Raw genomic sequence first — 17564 nt, forward strand, 5'->3', positions numbered from 1 at the left:
TTGGGAAGGTCTGTTTTTTATTTTCTTTCTCTCTGGGAGATGACGGATTTAGATTTGGCTCCAGAGAAAGAGGCTGAGGCGTGACAGAAGGCGCGTGATTGCGATCAACAAACCGGCTTGCGCACCCCTGACGCCAGTGACTGGGAGCTATAGTTGGGCTACTCCCTACCCAGAATTCCCTAGGGCACGCAATAAAACCGAGCCAAGAGCAGTGTCCGAAACTGCTCACTTGTTCACTCATGCACTGATCCCTGTAAAGTGTCATGCAGATGAGTAAACCATATCAGGAAAGGGGGACCACAGAAGAAACCGTCAAGAAACATTTTTGCTGACTCCTGATGGAATTCTATCTTGAATTAAGATTTTACATTTGTTCACGTCAACCATATTGTGTAATCCTTTACTCTTTCAATAAATTGTGTTGGATTTGGGGAAATGATGCTTTAACAAATGTACATCTGATGTACACTCAGTCATAGTTGATTGTGGGTAAAAAGTAGTAAACGAATGAGAATTCAAACACTACAAAAGGGAAAACAGTAGCTGTTTCTTTCCACCTATTTCTATGCACATTTTGGAATAGCACAATAAATGCTTAATGGAATTGCCAAGATGTGCACAAATTTTGAGCATATGCATAAATACAACTAACTAAGATCATCTTTTTATATGGAAAAAAATGCACATAAACTATGAAGAAAACGTGTTTATCAAATACATTCCAGCATGCGCATCAAAAAAGGGATTTAGCAGATGGGACAGCATTAATGGACAAGTCAGCAGACCAAACATATTGTAAAATATCTGAAATGTTGTTTTGGTTATTCAAAAACCCCTTATCCAAAGTTTATCATCGAAGTGGTTTGGTATTATCTCAAGCAGCTTTGCTCCCAAAGCGGTTTCCCACCTCCAAACCACACATTCATTGCATTTCGTTTTCCTTTTTTGAGGCACAAGTAATTTCAAGAGTTCCCACTTAGATATGCTTAGCGTTAATAGCAGGTTTGGCATGCTGTCTGGGAGAGAATCCTGAGCTCAGAGATACTTGAGCCCAAGGCTTCCGCCCAGTCAATAAGCATATAAGGGATCCGAGATCAGGTAGGACTCGAGAGCCCCCCCTAGAAAAGGAGGAGATGGGGTGGAAGGGGGGATTCTTCCAAATTGAAGATAGAGCTGTAGGGAGAAAACGATCCCTTTATAGTAAGCTTTGGTCACTCTGACTGGATTAATACTGGCTACATATGAGAAGCTCAATCATATCACATGCTCCTCTCGAAATTAGTTTGTGAAACTTTACTTAATATATATAAAAAGGCCTCTCAGCCTCTCCTACCACAGCAATTTTTGATTTCTGATTTTTGGCACCAGTTTATCAGAAAATGATAAACAAACAAAAACAAAACAAAAAAAAGAAACAAAACAAATGACAAATGTTTTTTTTTTTTCTTCCCATGCCAGTGTTTTCCCTCCTCCATTTATGACCATGGATGACCCTCAAGTCTCCAAGCAATTGGCTTTTTAACCTTTGCCCCCTCCAGCTTGGGAGAATGAGATAATGATAATGGCTCCCATTTCTTAATTAGTTGAGCTGACGTTATGTTTGTTTACACTTTTCGATCTCTGAAATCTGTCAAGGCAGAAAGCTGATCTTGTCATTTATGTATGTTTAAGTAACCATCTTATGGGTTTGTTCAAAGGTAAACTGAAGTCCTGTTTGAAGTCCTTGTATATAGAAGTTACGTCACACATATTTTGATTGAAAATCCTGTGGTGTAATTCAGTCCTACTGAATGTAGTCCTTTATGTGTGTATTTGTTTTATTTGAATATTAAATAAGGCGCCAAATTGTAAAGTTTGAAACAACTTTAAGCTTTTAATATTTTTGGTTTTATACGAATAAAATTTGATTTAATTTATCTATATATTTTTAGCTTTTATTTTTATAATTAAATAGTTTTGTAATATTAAAATAATATTGGTAGTATATTTAAGTTGAGTTGTCAATTTTAATGATTAATTTTGTTTTTGACATTACTGTGTAGTACTATACTAAAATGTATTTATATATTTTTTTAACTTATGCTTTATTTATGTACTTGTTTTTTTTAAATAATAATATCATCTTTGTTAGCTAATCATTATTATAAAAAAAAAAATAACTATATCTTGCTTCAACTAAAATGTAAGATTCTAAGACAGTGTTTCCATATTAAAACATTTTTTATTAATATTATTAATTTACTTTATTCCTTGAACAGTCAAGCTGCTTCACGTGCTATTATAAATGTTGTCTCACAGACCATAAGCATTAATCTGCCATGTCGAATGCTGCATGTATGTAGTGACATCAGCATCGCAGTCAAACCAGCAGCAGCTTCACTTTAATAGAGAGCTAATGAGAGCACATTCACAGGCCGCGGCAACACGCTCATGTTTCATTCATGAATCTGGTGGAGAACAGCGCTAGATAATAATGATAATTGTTGGCCGGTGTAGTGCAGACGTGCGGTAGTGGAGGTTTTAGTGTTCATAGGGCTGGAGGGGGCATCTTTAGTGCTAATGGGCAACAGCCATTTGACATGCATCACTGGGACTGTTTGTATGTGAAATATTGAGGTTGCCAATGCAGGTTTAGCCATTGCTGGGCATTCTCTGTGAAAGACTGTGTGTCTAAGGAAGACTGTGGCACGATAATAATAATAATGATTACTGTTATTATTATTATTATTGTTGTTTATTATTATTATTATTATTATTATTATTATTATTAATATTGTTGTTGTTGTTGTTGTTGTTGTTGTTGTTGTTGTTGTAGATGATGATGATGATGATAATAATTATAATGATTATAATAATAACAAATAGCCCTAAATAAATAAATAGATAATTTTTAGAATACCAAAACATAATTTATATAGAAAATAAAAGGATGGTTTGTGGCTTTAACCTTAAAGGATAAGTTTTATATTTTAGTTCATTTATTTAATTTTATTTTATGAGACATGAAAAAAATATTTGAGGAAGAGGTTTAGTTTCTTTATTATTTTGTTTCAGTTTTTCATCAGTTTTATTTGCTTAGATTTGTTCATGCTTGTTTTTTTTTTTTAGTAATATTATCATTGTTATGATTATTATTATTGTACTTATTTTTTTTATTTGAAAAATGAAAACAATCATTAATCATAGGTTTCATGTCAGTCCTTGTTTTTATTTATTTATTTATTACACAAATTAAACATTTGCCAAAGGGTTACATTACATTTCGTTTTGTTGTTTGTTTTGTTTTTTGTTTATTTTATTTATTTTATTTTATTTTATTTTATTTTATTTTATTTTATTTTATTTTATTTTATTTTATTTTATTTTATTTATTTGTTATTGTATGTTATGCAATTTAAGCATTTTAAGTATTATTAATTTATTTGTTTATTTGTTTTTCATTTGTTAGATAAATTATCTAATAGCTATTGGTCAAATGGTTTAGTGGAAATAATTAGTCAAGCTTTCATTCTGTAAAAGTCATTTATCCAATGTCATTTGTTGTTTATTGTTTTTGTTTTTCCACCATGTGTGTTAAGACCTTTCAGCTTTCGAGCTCTGCCTGATCCAGGAATAGTGACTTTATTACAAAACTCTTCATATGTTGCTGTTATAATGCAGTGCAGCGCTGGTTATCATCTGGTGTTTTTGAAACAGAAGAGTGTACTGTAACACTCGATCCTCCGGCTGCCACACTCTCTAATCTCATCCAGAGCAGCCGCTGATTTTCAGAGGATTACAGTTGCAATAGAAACTGAGATTACAGACTTGTGCCTGTTTATCCCATTCTCTTCGACCACTTCTCAGGAAATGTGTCGGGCCTGTGCATGGCTTCCTTTAACGCTTTCTCTCATCTCACAGGCTCACCGGCATTACCCAGTAACATGGCCTACTTCGGCTGCTCTCAGGATGAGGAGGATCTGGAAGACGAAGATGAGATTGAAGAAGAGAAAGCACCCAGCGTGGCATCTACATCGTGCCAGTCTACACCTAAGAAGGGCAAACCACATGGCAAGATCAACGGACTCGGTAATAAAAACAACTGGAGCACAATGCAAATACAAACTGTTCAACATACTGCGAAATGGTTTTTATGTTTACATGGTGAATTTCTGTGTAAACGCATGCTGTGTTGTAATGAAGAGTATCTAATAGTTGCATTAATTATTTAATTTGAGAGATAAAGTACCTAGGCTAAATCTCTAAAAAAAAAAAAAAAAACTATTAAAATTAATAGAGAACTTCAAAATTAGTATTGGTTTTCTGGATTTGCCATTAATCGGTATGCATTTTGAGTACAGTTTTGGTTGGTGCTACTAATAATGTGTATTCAAAATGTCAATTACAAGATTTAACATGGTTTTAGACCCTAAATAATATTGAAAAAAGTAGATATTTGACATATTTTGAAAACCTGCAACATTTTATGTAGACCTATTGTCATTTTCTGCAAATATATGCTCAAAATGATAATACACAGTAATCAACATTCAAAAACATTTTTTAAAACTGTAAGCAACTGGTTTTTAATCATTCTAGAACAATGTTGATTAAAGGTTTTGATCCACTTTAAATGTTGACTACTGTACATATCTGAAATATCTAAAATTATAAAATTAATATAAAACATTTACTTAAAACATTAACTTTTAAGTAATTTTTTATTACTTTGCCGTTGTTTAGAGCTGTACTTGCATAATAAACTGTGATTTGATTCAATAAACCATGAAATAATGAACCATAAAATAATGAACAGCTCTCTAAAAACAACATTGAATTCATGTTTCTAGTTCATTGCTCAAACTGCCACAAATAAAGAAGATTAATGAATTATGCAATAATTCAACAAGTTAATATACACTAACTCTCAGGATTTAATAAATAATGCCTTTCATTTAGCATACACGGATCAACAGTTTTGAACATCTGTTTTTTTTTTTTTACTTCTTTTTCAAGAAAAAGAATTACGTGTTATTGTTTCTATTTAATATTTGTCATTTCACAATATTTGAGTTTTGATCAAACCAATGCAGCTTTGATAAGTACAAGACTTTAAAAAACATCAATCTTATTAGTTTAAATGTACAAGAGAGAGAGAAGAGATGGAAATCTTGTATTTGATCGAGACGTGACGCTTCCATAATTAACTGTGATTTAATTAAATTAAACTATAAAATAATGTGCTAACAGCTCCCTAAAAACAACATTGAATTCATATTTGAAGTTTAAACTTCAAGTTCATTATTCAAACTGCCATAAATAATAATGCAGATCTATAAATTATGGAGTAATTCAACAGGCTAATATACACTACTTTTCAGGTTTAAAGAAATAATGCTTTCATTTAGCATTAAACTGATCAATAGAGTTTTGAATGGTTATTGTAAATCTATTTCATGTAACCTCTGTTCTTTTTTAAACGTTTTTCAAGGAAAAAATATTGTATGTGTTATTTTGTAATTTCACAATATTACAGTTTTGATCAAACAAAAGCATCTTTGATGAGCACAAGACTTTGAAAAACATAATTCTTTTTAGTGTAAATGTATGAGAGTGAAAGAGAGAGAGAGGGGTGGGGGGGTGGGGGGGGTGGGGGGGAGATGGGAATCCTGTGTTGGATTGGGACGTGACGCTTCCATCTTTCCACTCCAATTATCACTTTAGTAGGAAAGGCGGTAACAAGGTGTTTATGCATTCAGTTGCAGCTGTGCCGAGTCTCTGTACGCTACACACACTCACACACACCTCTACAAATGAAGGCGAGACAGTCTGAAACACCTACTCTGAGTGAGTTTAAAGAGGGACAGCAAGGTATTGTGAAAGCATGTGTGTTAATAAAACATCTTATTCACAAACAAAAATAATCTCTCAGCAGATAATTAAAAGACAAGAGACCCATAAAGTGTCTTTACGGGAAATTTGATGATCAAGCTGGGATTTAAATATAAACACATACAGAACACATAAAAATTTTAGATTTATGTTTGATTTTTAGTTCTTTTTTATTGTTTGTTTTTAGGCAATATAGATATCCTAGAGCAAGGGTGTCCAAGCTCTGTACTGTAGGGCCTGTACTGTTTTTTGGCAATATAAATAACAAACAGACATTTGCTATTTTAACCTAACTTCAGAAATTCTTTATTTCTGTTTTTAGTTAGTTTTAGTTTTGTTCATTTTGTTTCGTTCGTTCCATTTCGTTCATTTTGATTGTTTCATTTGTTTTGTTTCAATCGTTTCATCTTGTTCCGTTACATTCCATTCCATTTGTTTCATTTGCTTGTTTGTTTTACATGAAAATGCTATTGATTCAAATGTTTCATGGCTTATTTTTTGTTTTATTTGTTTTGTTATCAAATGAAAAAGTCATTGCTCAAAATGTTTTTTGACAGTCAACATACTGACATGCTCTAAATATTTATTTCATTCATTGTCTTTTTTTTAACATATAAAGCAATTGTTAAAAGTGCAAATGAATACACTAGAAGCCTTGTTTGTTTGTTTGTTTGTTTGTTTGTTTGTTTGTTTTTCCATTAGTTATCTTTTAATTTTTAAATAAAGACAAATTAGTGCTTACTTTTATAACAGCACACAGTGAGCGTTAAATAAATTCAGTAGCATTCTGCAAACAAGGCTATAAAGTCTGCAAATGCACCATTTTATACACTGAAATGATATATATGTGTGTCTGTCGAATGCTAACATTAGATAAAGGAGTATGCCATTCCAAATTTTCCAAATTTCTATAACTAATTGTAGAAAAGCAAATGATGATGTTGTAAATTTCCTTTTCTTAGTTTAGTACTTCCAAACAGTTTATCTAAATTCCAACACACTGATCAAAAACCAGTTTTGCCAATCAAAAACTCTCTTGTCTGTTCCTGTTCTCTCGACATGGATGAATTACCTCACTTTTATTTCTCAGCCAGTGTTAAGTGACCTTAAATGGATTTCTTGATTTCTTCAGATTGGCTTCCATTCAGGAATTTGCAGCTTGATCTTTACAGTATTGAGCTTTTATACATGTAGAGCACCATAAGCTGGTTATGCTGGTGAAATGCACACTGTCCCGTGATCAAAAAAAGTCTTTGTCCCACCTTTCTCTCTCTCTCTCTCTCTCTCTCTCTCTCTCTCTCTCTCTCTCTCTCTCCATTCTGTCTATCTGGTGTCTGGACGCAGCCTGTTGTCTGACCGGCCGGTGTCAGATGTGACACTTTAATATGGGGCGCAGGCAAAGCTCCAATCTTTCCCTCTCTCTGTGTCTCTCAGAGCGAGAAACCACAGTGCTCTGCTTTCATTCGCTGAACCTCTGTAACCCAGAGGCGTGTTTACATTTCTAAATTAAACACCTTTTATTGAGTTCAGCTGTCGGTAGCAGATTCAAGCACAAGCCTTACAGCGCAAAAGCCCGTCCGTTTCCCTGTCGCTGACACGCTCTGCTGCCTGTTGATATTTAAACACTGTAAAATTAAAGTGAGCAGTCATAAATACAGAGAGCAGTTTGAATATGTGCTAATTAGAACCGTCCAGAGGGCCTGATAACCAAGCTGTCCAAAAGCACTGAAAAGGTTTCTAACAGCGTTGTCTGTAGAGTAAGTGCACATATACTAATGGCAACTCAGAGATGTTACTAAACAAACTCAGAGATTTATTTTGCTTTTGTTTTGATTTCATTAGTTTTGTTTGATTATCTTTTTTTAATTTTTTTTATTTTTGTATTTTTGTTTTTAATTTAGTTTAGCTTTTTTTGCCTTATGTTTTACCAAAAAAACATTTGTTTTCTCTTCTTTGATTGCTGTGCTTTTATTTTTTACATCAGTTTTGTTTTATGCTGTTTTGAATCAATTTGTTTTGTTTGTTTGTTTGTTTTTTTATTTTGTTTTCTTTTTGTATTTTTGTTTTTAATTTAGTTTATCTTTTTTTTGTTCTCTCTTTTACAAAAAAAAATGTTTGTTTTCTCTTTGATTGGTGTGCTTTTGTTTTTATGTCGGTTTTGTTTTGTGCTGTTTTGATTTCAATTGTTTTGTTTGGTTTTCTTTTTTATTTCACTTTCTTTTTGTATTTTTGTTTAATTTAGTTTAGCTTTTTTGTGTTGTTTAACAATTTGTGTGTTTGGTTTTCTTTTTTCTTTTTGTGTTTTTTAGTATTAAATTTAGTTTTGCTTTTTTGTGTTTTTCTTTACAAAAAAGTTTGTTTTCTCTTTGATTGGTGTGCTTTTATTTTTTATATATCGGTTGTGTTTATGCTGTTTTTATTTGATTTGTTTTATTTGTTTTTTCTATCCTTGTTTTTATTTATTATTTTTTTAGTTTAGCTTTTTGTCTTGTGTTTTAGAACAAAAGTTTAGTTTTCTCTGATTTTGCTTATATTTTTATATCTGTTTTGTTTTGTGCTATTTTGTTTGGGGGGGGGGTCTGTTTATGCAATTTTATGATGCTTGTAGAAAGTTTAGTTTGCACTTTATTTCACTTGCTCAGGACTTTTTCTATATGCATACAGAAGTGCTGATGTCTGTTTTTTACTGTGCATGTTTTGTCTTGCGGTGGAATTTATTTTTGAAATGTTTCTTTTTTCTTTTACCACGTTCTGCCAATCACATGTCTGTCAGAGGACTTCCTGTATGTAGTGGTTTTGTTTCTGTCACAGGGCATCTTGACTGGGTATCTGTCAGTGTCTAAAACAGTACATGTATTCAAAATAGGATACTAGTGTATATTGTGTACTATTTTAAATGTATATTAAAACAAAAGGGGAAGCTAGGGTAATTCATTTCATCTGTTATGTTGGTTAATATTTATCATGGACAAAAAAATGTTCTGACAAAAGTCAAATTAGTTTGTAAATCATCTTATACAGTTCAGAGTATTGCATGAAATAGCATCCCAATAAACATAATGCTGACACAAAAAATGTTTATTAATAATGATTGTTTGTGTATTTTATTAACCCTGTTTTTATTTTTATTTTTTTATTTTTATTTTACTGCAGTGTTGAATGGCCATAAGGTACACAAGGACAAAGAGCTCACTCCCAGATCCAAAGCCAGAGAGTCGTCTGTGGGGAGAGATCGCAGCGAGAGGTGTGATGAGTCTGAGATCTCCCACAAACACACGGCAGCCACAGCCAAGAGCCACAACACCAATGGCCACAACTACAGGAGAGCTGCAGAGGAGCTCCGAAAGCAGGTGCATATCCATGAGTAGAATACAATGACTGGTTTTGCAGGTCAGCAAATATGCTGGAGCTGCTAGTCAGTAAAAGTTGAGGCGAATGGTTTGGTTCAGTATACTAACATACAGTTCAGTATGCATTTATCCACATTTCCACTGCCGAGAGCACCAAAATAGTGAAGTGTAATGTACCCCTTTTTTTTGAAAGTGTTTTTTTCTTTCTGTGTATGTTTTGTCGTGCATTAAAATGATTCACTAGCTAAGCTTTTGCATTTGAAACAATGAAAAATATATGCAATATATGAATAAATATTTGTGCTGGCAATCACCAAGCCTGCCAAGTGAAGGTACTGTTGGCAGTGGAAATGCAAGCCTGGTCAGGGTGAACCATGCCAAATTCTGCTATAGTGTATTATACTAAACTGTATATCTCCGTGGAAATTAGACAATTAAGTGCCACAAAAGTCATGTAGTCTAACATAACCAGATATTCATCAAATTATATTAACATTGTAATATTAGGTCACACTTTATTTTGATGGTCCGTTTGTTGAATTTAAGTTGCATTGCATCTACATGCCAACTAACTATCATTAGATTATAAGTAAACTCTCAGGTTGGTGTTAGGGTTGGTATAAATTGACATGTACTTGCAAAGTTTCTTATAGTCAGTTAAATGTCTGTTTAGCAGCAGTATCAACAGATATTAAGCAGACAGTCTACCAATACTCAACTGGACCATCAAAATAAAGTGTTACCAAATATTATTTCCCTAATCTGTTGTGCAAATTGTGAACATATGTTTTTTCTTCTACTTCTAATTCTGGACTGTCTTCTTGTGGACTTCTAACGACACAATCTCACAACAATTTGTAATGTTTTTATTAGCATTATTAGGTTACGCCTCTAAAGGGCTATGTTTTGTATGAATTAGCCACTTTTTTGCCAACACGTGAAATAGTTACGTTTCCTCATGAGATCAGTTTGTTAATTACATATTAATTAAAAAATGTATTTAAAAATAAATAATTTTTACCTCTAAGCTAATAATAAAAACTGACTTTACCATAAAGATACTCACATTCTGTTTCTTGTACATTCAGAATGTTGTAAATTACAGTTACTTGAATGTAAAATAGAACGCAACAATGACAAAGGGCCCTGCATCATATCATTGTTTGTAAAACCAGGATATGCTTAATAATGTTAAATTGTTGCTTACTAAATCTAAAGGGCTATTCCGATGCTTTTGACTGGGACACAGAACCAATTACGGTACTTGAATTCCTAAGTGTAAATCTCTTACTGTCAACTTGTGGCACTAAAACCAGGACTTTCTGCATTTTTTATATAACGTCTTCATTTCTAGTTCGTTCAACAATTACAATTATTAATTCAAATACAGATATTGGTCTTCCTGTCTTTTCCAAAAAAAAAAAAAAAAACGCAACATTGTTGCATATAAACAGGATTTTTTTTTTTTTTTTTTTGCGCTGCCTTAGTGTTTTGTCCATGTAATCAAAATGACCTTTCTTATGTGTATGAGAAGTATAGGTCCAATGTATTTTAGCACTCATGTTGTAGCAGTAGTACCTAAAAGTGGTGGTTTAATGACTGATGCCATGTTAAACCCTTGAGTCGGATAAAGCCTGTTATTATACTGACACACGCACATAAACACTTTACCACTCGTCTTTTATACTTAAAACAATAAACAGGGATGATAAATGTGGCATAGTCTGCAAAACTATGACAATCTACAAGACAGCTGTTGACCTCTCCCTCTCTCGCTCTTTTTCTTTTTATTGTCTCTCTTTTTAAAGCCAATTTTCATGTGTTAAAGAGCCATGACATGAGCATAACCGATTACACATGCTTTGAATGTTTATCATGCTGCTTTCTATTTTTTGTATCGAGCAACTCTGGAAATTGATCGCATTTAGTAACACACTATAGGTGTACAGTATCTTCCTCCATCAGTGGGAATATATAAAGTATATCGATGGAATAATTTTGAGAGATAAAAAGGCAGTGGGAGAAGGGATTTATTATTTTTATTGTGGACTTTATGTATTTATTTTGGCTTTAGAGTGTTTGGCTTTACTTGATCTGTGAACTAGAGTGTTCTCTTGCTGCTAACAGCAGGTGCAGAACAGGTTCAGCAGCATTTTTATTAAACTGATTTGTGTGTTAATTGTTAGAGTGAGTTACAGCTGTATTTATTTATTTCATTTTATCCATGGCAGTTACATTAAGGAGTCTTTTTGATTTTTTTTTTTTTTTTTGTCTTTTTCTTTTTCTTTGAAGATTTCCTGTTCTTTTAACTGCTAGATATTTGGCTGTGGTGTTTGGAGTTTGTCTCCAAAGACAGCAGAAATTTTAGATGTGTTTTTTTTTTCATAGAAATATGTTACTATAAAGTGTAAAATGGTAATGAAGTTGAATTAAATGGATGGTTTACCAAAAAAATGAAGATTTAGTCACTATTTACTCAAACTCAATTGGTTCCAAACCTTTTTTTTAACACTTTATAAGTCAATGGTTGCAGGTTTTCAGCTATCTTTTAAGCTAATTTTGTGTAGAAGAAACATAAAAAAATTAAATAAAATGGTTTGAAACAATTTTGTAAATAATGACAGAATTTTAGTTTTGGTTGAACTATTGCTACATGTATATAACATATGTGCCTAATCTGTAGAGACCATCCAAACTGATTTTTTTTTCCCCAATCAAAAATAGTTTATTTAAATTTTGAATTTAATAAAATTTTTTTAGCTTTCTTTATTGATTTTAGCCGTTTTTACAATGCACAAAATTTTTTTTTCCATTTATGTTTTCATTTACAGTTTTCATTTGCATTTTCGTTGTTGATTGGATTTTACGATCTCATTTTATGTTAATTAATTTTTTTAATTAAATTTTTTATGTAAATTATAATTATTGCACACAAATAATAAATGAATAATTAAATAGTCCTAAAAAAATGTATTTAAAGACATTACCAGCAAAACACGGAGAAACACAGTGCATGGTCTAAAGGGCTCTTAAGTTGAATGCTACTTCATCAAAAGCCTAAAAATAAATTGATCTACCTCAAGCAGATCACCTAAATTATAATAAAAATAATCTATACATATACACACACGTATATACACTTATACATATAAATAAATGCATGTAAATACACATACAATATAAAGGTACATCATATAACTACAATGGTAAATTAATAGCTGGTAATACAAGGTATACAGAGATAAGATTTGCATCAGCTTACTTCAGGAAACCTTCAAAGGGATTCCAAATTTTGGAAAACTTTTCAGGTTTTCTCTTGACCAAATAAGTTAATTTTTCTAAAGCCAAACAATAAAACAATTCCCGCAACCATTGTCCAATTTTTTCCACAAACGAGCTATTATAAGTTTTCCATGTAACAAACAAAGTTAACAGTGTCTTTTCTGAACTAGTGAAAGTGCTTGTAATAGGACAAATATTTAGAATACACAGCTTTGGACATGTGGGTATATTCTGTTTTAATACTATGGATAGATAAAAAGTTTAGAAATTCCTCCTAAACATGTTCAACCAAAGGACACTTCTGAAACTTCATAGTCTGAACGGATAGATTAAAATGTAGTGTGTATGTGTGTGGTGTGGGCTACAGCGCTGCAGATGTTCTCAGTTAAATCTTGTGCTGTGCTGCATCTGGCCTATAGCAACACATGATGTCATCTGTCCTCCCTCATGCTCACATGAGTCCAAGATCTACTTCAAAAAGCTGGCCTGGCCTCTTGTCTGTGTGGGTTCTCCTGTTATTGTTCCTGGCTGTTAAACGGGTTTAATTGCACATCTCTAGCCAGCCAACCTTTAACTATTCCATCCTTCCTTCCATTCTCTTTCCTTGTTTTCTTCCCTGTTTCCTCCAGCCTGCTCTTCGTTTCCCCTTCAGGGGGTTGCCCACTGGGGACAGTCCATTGACCTGTATTCTCTTGCTTGCGTGGTTTCTTCCTCACTTTCTCTCTTCCACCTTTTCAGACAGTCTAAATAATAGCTGGCAGCATGTGGCAGGGCTCATTTGCCCCCTCAGGCAGAGTTCTGGGCTCAGTGAGCCCTCTAGTGGTCATGATGCTCAATACACACAAAGCCAGACGCGGGACAAGCTCTGCTCAGCATCCAGCGTTATGCTGAGTGGGATTATCATTACCATCACATTCTGCACTCTCAGAGCCCTGCAGATGGGATAAGGCGTGCCATAGACCACTGACGTGTTATTTCAAAAGAGGGCGGGTATGATGACGGGGGTGCTTCATAGACATGGCCGCAGCTGACATCATGCTACATTTGCTTACTCTACCTGCAGAGAGCATCCATCATGCCTGCCTCTGGGGCTGGAGTCTGTCGCTTTCTTTTATATTCTCCCCCTCTCCCTCCTGCAGTTCTTTTTTTCCTGCTGCCGACAAGAGGAAACGATTGATGAAGGAGGTCACATTTCAGTCCCCCTTATCTTTTAATAGCCTCTCTTTGTTGTGCGGCTGCACCTGATTGGAATACAATACAGCCGATGTCTTACTTCAAAGACACTCAGCAATCTCCTCGCCTGTCCGACAGCAAACCTCTGGCTCCGAGATCAGCACAGTCTGGACACCGTTCCCACAACAGAGACTCTCGTTAAGGGTGTTCAGTGACTTTAAAGAGAGGAAAATGAGGGAGGGTGTGGCTCCACATCTAATGGCCTATTCAAAAGTGTGAAGTTATCAAAATGGGCCACATCAAGTAGTCAAATGGAACAATTAAATGGCTTCTTTGCTATCAGGTGGAAAATTCACACTGTGAGACAAGGAATAGTGTAAAAAAATAACAAGAAAACACAAACCTAAAAATCTTGCCAGTGTAATGCAGAAAGAACAAGCCTTTTTGCTAGATTTAAAACCAGAGTCTCAAATTGGTACTTGCCCAATAATATATTTACCACGAATATGCAAGAATGGTTTTCATATCCGACTGCATCATTATAAATTAAATAGACAGTTCACCCAAAAATTCAAATTGAGTCATTATTTACAGCCCCTTCACTTGTAGCAAACCTGTTAGAAATTCTTTCTTCTGTCGAAGACCAAAGACATTATTTTGAAGAAGGCTTGAAACCCTTAACTATGGACTTCCATAGTGTTTTTTTACTATGAATGTCAATGATTACAGCTTTATTCAAAATATTGGTTGCATCCGAAACCGTCTACCACTCAGTAGGTACTGCATTTGATTTAAATGTACTACTTGGTCTTTAGAAAAGTTTGTTCTATGTCGTATGAATGTGAAAAGGAACTCGGACATACTGTATCCACCATTTTGTCATAATTACATGACCTACCTGTGTGAATTGCCTCCTTTGACTCACATTCATGAATTCTCTCATGGGGAATAATGGGATAGTACAGCGTGCATCAGATGCACTCTTCAGAATTGGCCAGAAGTAGTAAGTCATCCAAGTATTTCTCGCATACTGTTTTTTTTTTTTTTTTTAAATCTATGAATTCGGACATACTGCTCTACTCATAAACTGTTTTTAGCATACTATATAGTATGTAAGTATGTGATTACGGGTGCAGCCGTTGTCTTTTGTTTTCAACAGAAGAAAGTAACACAAACGTTTGGAACCACTCAAGGGAGAGTAAATAGTGAATAAATATTCCTTTTTTTTTTTTTTTTTGGTGAACTATGCCTTTGAAGGTTTGTTGACGAATTAAAGCCAAATTTCAGGACTGTTCCTTCCTATCCAGTGAGATATCTCTGATGTCAGGAAGCACATAGTGTTTATTTCACCTAGAGTTTTAGCCCACTAAAACCCTCCGGCTGCATCATCTTTTCTTGGCTCTATAAGAAAACACACATAGGAAATCAAATCCTTTCTGCCTTGCCAGAAGAACAGAGCCAAACAAAACAATGTGAAGAGAGAAGTCGAGGCTGACTATGTTTGTAGACTGGCATAGTCGAATTCCCATGGCGGCTGTTAAACAATGAGAGGCCGGGCGTAACCCAAGCTGCATCTGCTCTGCTGTGAAGTATATTGGGGGCCTCAGATCAGCTGAAAGCACGGCTTCTTTTATTTGAGGCATTAAAGCCAAATTTGAAGAACTTTAGTTTTCTGTACTGAATAAAGCAGCCGATGAATTGATGCTTAAATAGGATTTTATGATTAAACTACACTTCTAAGGATTTTTCGCAGCTGTTGGCACTGAATAAAAAACATCGTTCTTTTTCTTCATCAATCTAGTACACTTCCCCTCCCTATTTCTTCCCTGCTGTTCTCTCTGGTTTGGGGTTTTTGGAGCTCTGTTGTGGTCTGTATTATTGTGTGAGTGGAGACATGAACTGTGACTGTCTTGGTATGCAAATAAAGGTTAGGAACTTATTCTTTTCAGTCAGGATTTGAAAATTCTCACAGATTCCATTGATTTACTTTATGTAGCATTATGATAACAATCGTTTTTCTCTGTTCACTTTAGGTCTCGAAAGTAAATGGACTCACAAGGGCATCATCAGTTGGCACGCATAAAGCCAGTGGCAAAAAGCAGAAAGACTTTCGTCTGCCGTCCAAAACTGTGAAGTACACAGCCACCGTGTCCAAGGGCCACGTCACCTACACCAAAGCAAAACGAGAACTGGTTAAGAAAGCCAAACTCAACCACAGCAAGCACGGAGCTTCTGCAGGCCTTCGTGCTTACAGCAACAACCATCACCATAATTCTCATCATGCAACCAGCAATGGCCATGGCCGGCCCCAGCTCTCTCACTCAGGAAAAGCCCAAAGTATCAATGCAAAAACCCGCAAACAGGTGCTATTGTCGAATGGGGTGCATAAGATGACTAATGGGAGCCGGCTTAACGGCAGGCTAAATGGACGCCATAGTGCCAGGGAAGAAGAGGTTGTTGACCGACCAGTGCGGCAAGGACTGCGGAACTCTAAACGCAGAAGTGATGCCATGACATTGCTTGGAGCTGTAACTGAGAGTGAAGAGACTAAAACTAAGCAGCAAACCACTGAGGTTAAGAAAGCTAAAGTGCAGCCTAGCCCACTTGAAACTCGCAGCAAGAAAGCCCTGAATCAGTTCAAGTCCCCTAACATAGTCACTATTGCACATAGTATCACTGAAATGGCTGCCTCCCCTATTCAGAAAACGGGTCCTGCTCCTCCTCCATCTCCCCCTGCTGCTCCAGCTTCCCCGTCCATGCCCCAGAACCCTGCAATCCCTGAGCCAGCACGACAGCGACCCAAACGTGCCTCTGCTGGCAAACTGATGTTCATCAGAAAAGCACAGCAGAGGGCCCAAACTAATCCTACCCTCAACCGGACCACATCCACTACCTCAGCCAGCAAGTCCTTCAAACCAGCAGAGCCCACACACACACCTCCACCTCGGCTGGACAGAGACAGGGAGCGTGAGAGGGAAAGGGAGAGAAGCAGGGCAAGGTATGCAGCCTTGGGGGATGTGCCCATTTTTAAGCCCAGCTCCAGGGAGTTCCAGGACCCTTTGGTGTACCTAGACTCATTTCGGGAACAGGTCGAGTCATGTGGACTGTGCAGAGTGCTGCCTCCTACTGACTGGAGGCCAGAGTGCAAACTCAATGATGAGATGCGTTTTGTGACACAGGTTCAGCGCATACACAAGCTGGGCAGGCGTTGGGGGCCCAATGTTCAAAAACTTGCCTGCATTAAGAAGCACCTCAAATCTCAGGGCATCTCAATGGATCAGCCACCTGTTATAGGCAAGTCCTTTAAATCCTCTGCATTTAGATCTGCTTTTGTTTGTATAGGTCAAATCAGGACATGGAACACCACTGCACTGCAGAATTTAAGGCAGCCTCTCCTATGTATAATTTTCTAGCACCTAAAGCATTAGACCAGGGGTGTCTAAACTCGGACCTGAAGGGCCAGTGTCCTGCAGATTTTAGCTCCTACTTGCCTCAACATACCTGCAAGGATGTTTCCAGAAAGCCTTGTAAGAGCTTGATTAGCTAGCCCAGGTGTGTCTGATTGGGGTTGGAAGTAAACTTTGCAGGACACCGGCCATCCAGAACAGAGTTTGGGTACCCCTGCATTAGACACTATAGAGCACTGATACTACAAGGATAAGTTTGAGGGTCTAGAGTAAAGATGACCAAATATACTAGCAGCACTGCTTTGTAGTATTGTACCCTTGTCAAACATGTCTGAAAATCTTATCAGAATATTTTTTTACAATACATCTGAGGAAGGTGTAGGCTTCAAATAATTAAAAAAGTACAATCTATAGGGCATTAGCTATCCAGGAGTAGCTTTGCTCATCCCTGGGCCTTAGTGACCTGCATAACAAGAACTTC

The 17564-nt window shown here is 35.6% G+C and overlaps 1 protein-coding gene across 2 annotated transcripts in view; it reads left to right on the forward strand.

Moving 5' to 3' along the window:
* jarid2b (jumonji and AT-rich interaction domain containing 2b) overlaps window positions 1-17564 on the forward strand; it is a 188035-nt gene that overhangs the window by 150054 nt on the left and 20417 nt on the right. The window contains exons 5-7 of one of the 2 annotated variants that reach the window (XM_087294522.1): window positions 3901-4068; window positions 9025-9221; window positions 15710-16970. In XM_087294522.1, the coding sequence (XP_087150648.1) occupies window positions 3901-4068; window positions 9025-9221; window positions 15710-16970 (1626 nt within the window). Of the gene's footprint in view, window positions 1-3900; window positions 4069-9024; window positions 9222-15709; window positions 17019-17564 lie in introns of both variants that reach the window. The other variant, NM_001202459.1, reaches the window with a different exon arrangement.

This window comes from Danio rerio, chromosome 19, assembly GCF_052040795.2.
Source record: "Danio rerio strain M-AB ecotype USA chromosome 19, GRCz13ab, whole genome shotgun sequence".
Taxonomy (NCBI): domain Eukaryota; kingdom Metazoa; phylum Chordata; class Actinopteri; order Cypriniformes; family Danionidae; genus Danio; species Danio rerio.